The 5,249-nt window shown below is 36.2% G+C and overlaps 1 protein-coding gene across 1 annotated transcript; it reads left to right on the top strand.

Annotated features, from left to right (window-relative positions):
- Positions 1-2,885: 2,885 nt before the first annotated feature.
- Positions 2,886-4,692, top strand: LOC134259188 (uncharacterized). Its single transcript, XM_062741784.1, has 7 exons — positions 2,886-3,022; positions 3,120-3,207; positions 3,292-3,429; positions 3,639-3,712; positions 3,931-4,088; positions 4,209-4,281; positions 4,565-4,692. Exons 1-7 carry the CDS (start codon positions 2,902-2,904, stop codon positions 4,567-4,569), a joined length of 657 nt encoding a protein of 218 aa, XP_062597768.1. The 5' UTR covers positions 2,886-2,901; the 3' UTR covers positions 4,570-4,692.
- Positions 4,693-5,249: the final 557 nt, after the last annotated feature.

Here is a 5,249-nt window from a genome sequence, read left to right as displayed (position 1 = left end):
TCTGTGCGTACCACCAATGAGCACTGAGAGATCTTTTTCAAGCCAACCCTTACTTCAACACGGTACATATATGTACTTTGCAAATCAAGAGCAGATGCTCCAACCACTGCACCACGCAACTGACTGCACATTCAGGTCTTAACTTACTTATGCCTGCTACCACTTCTAGGGCATAGGCCGCTGACAATATTCCTCCAGGCCCTTCTATCATGAGCAATGTTTTCTACCTCCCTCCAGTATTTCCCCATTCTTTTGACATCTGCCTCCAAATCTCTCCGCCATGTTTTTTGGCCTCCATCTCTTACGTTTTCCTTGTGGGTTCCAGGATAGGGCTTGCCTTGTGATGTTTTTATGTGGCTTGCGTAGAGTACGCCTTATCTCCACCTCCATCTTCTCTGCATTATTTCTGCTTCTATAGGGGCTTGGTTTGTTCTTTGCCACAGATTGGTGTTGCTTATTTTGTCGGGCTATCTAATCTGGAGGATGCATCCTCAGGTAGTGTAGATTCAAGTTTGTTCAAATCATGACCCCCAGGGCAAGGGTGGGGCCAAAATGGCCGACCCAAGTTTTACATAGGAATATATAGGAAAAATCTTTAAAAATCTTCTTCTCCAGAACCACTGGGCCAGGAAAGATGAAACTCATGTGGAATCATCCTCAGGTAGTGTAGATTCAAGTTTGTTCAAATCATGACCCCCGGGGCAAGGATGGGGCCAAAATGGCCGACCCTTGTTTTACATAGGAATTATATATAGGAAAAATCTTTAAAAATCTTCTTCTCCAGAACCACTGGGCCAGGAAAGATGAAACTCATGTGGAATCATCCTCAGGTAGTGTAGATTCAAGTTTGTTCTCATGACCCCCGGGGCTAGGGTGGGGCCAAAATGGTTTTACATAGGGATATATAGGGAAACCTTTTAAAATCTTTTTTTCAAGTACTTCAAAGCTATGATTAGTGATATTTATATGGAATCATCCTCAGGTAGTGTAGATTCTAATTTGTTCAAATGTTGAACGCCTGGAGGGGGGGGGGATAAATTCAAGCCCAATGTGCTCAGGTGAGCGCTGTGGCCCCTGGGCCTCTTGTTTGAAGCTTGATTAGGTAACCTTTCCATTCTTCAGGGATTGTTTTTACCTCCCATATTTTCAGAAAAAGTGGGTTGAGTATGTTGGCTGAGTCGTCAAAATCAGCTTGAAGTGCATCGCCTGGAAAATTATCTGCTGATTTACCATTCATCATCTGTTCAGCGCTGTTTTGATTTCCTTCTTAGTAGGAGGTCCCCAGTCTATGTCTAGGTCTTCGTCTGCTGGTGTAATGTTAGGAGGGTTAGGTGGAACTCACAGGCCTATTCAACAGTTCTTCTATATGTTTTTTCCATCTCCTTTCTTTTTCTTTCCCTTCTAGTTGTTTCCCTGCTTTGTCTTTCTTGTTTACTTCGCTTCCCAGCTAGCTTCTTTGTGATGTCATACAGATCTTTCATGTTTCCTGCTTTTGCAGCTGTTTCTGCTTCTGTTGCTAGCTCCTCTATGTTTCTTCTTTTGTCAACTTTTATTCCTTGTTCTTTTTTTTTCTTGTTGGCCTCTGCATACTCTTTTTGTGCTTTTGTTTTTTCAGCCCTTAATTGTTCTGCTTGAATTGACCACGGCCTTCTTATCCTTCTCTCCTGTACTTTCTTAAGCGTGTCATTTGTGATCCAGTCTTTATGATGGCACTTTTTCACTCCAAGTATTTCATGGCAGCTTGTTGTGATGGTTTCTTTCCATATAAATATCACTAATAATGGCTTTGCTTTTCTTGAGAAGATTTTTTTAATAAACTAGTATTTTAATGTAAAACTTGGGTCCCCCATTGTGACACCACCCTATCCCAGGGGATTATGATTTGAACAAACTAGAATCTACACTGCCTGAGGATTTGAACAAACTTGAATTCCCTTTACTCAACGATACTTTGTAGCAAGTTTGGGTTGAAATTGGTCCAGTGGTTCTTGAGGGGAAAATGAAAATGTTAAAAGTTTACAACGACGACAGAAAACGGACAAATGATCAGAAAAGCTCAAGTCGGCATAGGTGAGCTAAAAAGTCCCACCATTTTCCCAAGTAAACGCTATGGATCAAAAAGATTCCAGACCGAGACATTTCCTTCAGGTGTTTGAAAAATTGCACAAATCATTGGAGATCAATTACTGTCATTTAATCTCATTCTCAGTATTAAGCAATATTTTTTCCGTAATTCGGTATGGATGCTTTTTTCAGCAACAACAGATGCTGTCGCCTTAAGTTCCATATATACGATCTAATTCCTCTCCTCAGATTGTATATAATTCAAAGTCAAATGACAAGTATTCATAGTCGTTAAGCTGATTAAAAAGTAAGTACCAGTATCTTTAATGTTTTTGTATGATAAATAAAAAAATGTTAAACACCACTTTATTTTGAAATGCGCAATGATATTCTTGTAATAACAAAGGTAATTTCTTCAAAATAATTTATTTTGACAATATGACCAGTTTCATTTTGTTTACTCAAACAGAGCTCGCATTATAATTAAATTGGTTGAAAGTGTTGCGAATGTTACTTCTTCTAATCTATTGAGCATCAAAGATGACCATTGTACCTCGTCATGCCATACATATGTATATGCTGTGCAACACGCACAGCTAAACATTCTTTACTTTGTAACTTGAAGACGAACTTTTTCTAGGATTGGTACTTTTAAATTAATTGAGTTATGAAAATCTTATTATATACAATCGATAATATTCAACGAATTGAAATTAATTTTGACCAAGTAAAGTGAAATATATTTCATGAGCTTCTATATGATGTCTTTTTATAATTGATACACAAATGATATTCGTTATGAAGTATATTTTATAATTTTTCACAGAGAGCTTTAAAATGGGATTTTCGATCATCCGACTACTTTTGGCTGCACTGCTTTTGGTTTTTATTGGAGCTGTTTGCGGAACTCAGCCAAAGGAGACGTCACTGGCTAAAAGAAGTTCACGAAACAGACTTTGTATGTTAATATATAAATTATTTAGTCATTTCATGTTCAGAATAATTGCAGTATTAATAATTAATAGATGAATTTTTTCTGGTATTCTTTTTTGTAGTAGAGAATCTTATACTAACATATCTTCGGAATATCCAAATGCCCCAAATTAGTGGGAGTAGTGGTTCCGTTAGATACAGAGTGAACAAGTATGTTCATGGATAAAGAAATTGAAAATTATTATAAAGAATCTTGAACTTAATCTTAGAAATAATATTTTAATAATTTTACAGTTTGCGAATAACAGATTTAACACTACCACGCAGCTCAGTGCAAAAACTACAAGGGAGTCCGCTCACTCTGAAATTGACTGTCGATGGTGGAAGAATTGGCGGAAAGTTAGATTTCTGGTTCAGATATAAAACATGGCTGTAAGTCATGAGAGAGAGAGAGAGAGAGAGAGAGAGAGAGAGAGAGAGAGAGAGAGAGATGCGTGTGTGTGAGAGAGAGATGCGTGTGGGAGAGAGAGAGAAGGAGAGAGTGTACGTATTTTAAATTATTCAATGTATTATACACTTTTGTATTTTTATTTTTTATTCGGCGCAGATCGATATACTGTTATTATATTGTTTTTATTTAGGCTTCAGCATACAGATGATGGATATGTAAATTTCGGAGCAAGTAGAATCGGATTCAAAGTAAAAGTAACAGCAGGCAAGTGTATAACATTTCGTATTAAATTTTCAAAATTATGCTCTCCTTAATCTTGAGTCTGATTCAAAATAACTGGAGAGAGAGAGAGAGAGAGAGAGAGAGAGAGAGAGAGAGAGAGAGAGAGAGAGAGAGAGAGAGAGAGAGAGAGAGAGAGAGAGAGCAAAACAATGAAGTTATATGCATTTAGGTGAAAAAATGAAATGTTATTGTTTTCCCAGATTTGGCCAGTAAAACCCTCCAGGTTAACAGTTGCAGTAGCCCACGTAGTTCTGTAAGAATCAAATTCCATGGAACTGGCTGGGGATGGCTTTATAATAGATTCAGAGGAAGACTAGAAAATAGTTTGGAGAAAAAATTATCTGGTTCAAATGGTCTGGTGCGTATTATATTTTAACTACTAAATTGTATATTATTGACGAAATGTAATGAAAGTAGCTTTCTTTTTATAAAAAGAATCTTTGTGAGCACTTCAAACATTATTTTGTTGCTGGAGCAGATTTGTAAAGGTGTGACAAGGGCCATTAATAGAGGAGGAAAAATTATCTTCAACAAACTAGTAGAAAGCCAAGGTAACACATATAACCGTTTCTTTTAATATTTATACCCTTCTCGCTGACTATCACAGCTATTTGAAGTAAAACTCTTCTTTATTCAAGAATTATAAATTCAAACCAGTTAATTATTAATTTGACACTTCTAAATTACTTAAAACAGGAAAACATATGACCGGTAGTCATTTTCCACTGAGTTTTACAAAGATTTTCGAAGACTTTCGGTATTTGAAGGAGAAAATCAATATTTATTAAGTAAAATAACAAAATGTTTCTATAATTCTTACAAATTGTATTTAAGGCTAGCCTGTCTTTCACCATCCCGTCTTCGTTGCTGGTCATGAACATAATAAACAATTGTATTTTGTGACAGTTACTTTTGTTTCTTGTTGATTGTGTGTATCGTGAACCTTAAGGGTTGGATGGGTCCAAAATTGGCGATCAAAGAATGCATAATAAAAAATCTCAAAAACAACAAAATTATTATCAGCCATATCTTCTATGGAAGCATCCCTAGCTGTGTTTTATCATGTCATAACCCCGTAAGTTTGGTAGGACCACTATGGGCGACCAAAGTTTTACATAGGAAAACAGAGGAGGATAAATTATCCAAAAATATTTTTTCTAAAGAACATCAAGGCCATGATAAGACATTATAATCGAGATCTGAACAATTTTAAGTAGTGTGCAGATCATGGACCCTGGGCATTGGATTAGTTTTCCATGGGAAGATAAATTAAAATCTTTAAAAAATTTTATCTAAAAGTAACAAAGCCATGATGCGTATATTCACATTAAGCATTTTCAGAAAAAGATCCAGATTTTTAAAAATCATGATCTCTGGGGTAGGATGGGGCCACAATATGTAGTTAAAATGTTACGTTGAAATACCGGTATATTTTGGAAAATTATTCTCACATTAAACGTTTTGGGGCAAAATGAAAACTAACTATCTATCTGTGTTCAGTAATTCTGAAGTAAAAAAA

This window comes from Saccostrea cucullata, unplaced genomic scaffold, assembly GCF_032062105.1.
Source record: "Saccostrea cucullata isolate Sc308-1 unplaced genomic scaffold, CSIRO_AGI_Scuc_v1 ctg13309, whole genome shotgun sequence".
NCBI classification, from domain to species: domain Eukaryota; kingdom Metazoa; phylum Mollusca; class Bivalvia; order Ostreida; family Ostreidae; genus Saccostrea; species Saccostrea cuccullata.
This window is presented reverse-complemented; position numbering and strand designations above follow the sequence as displayed.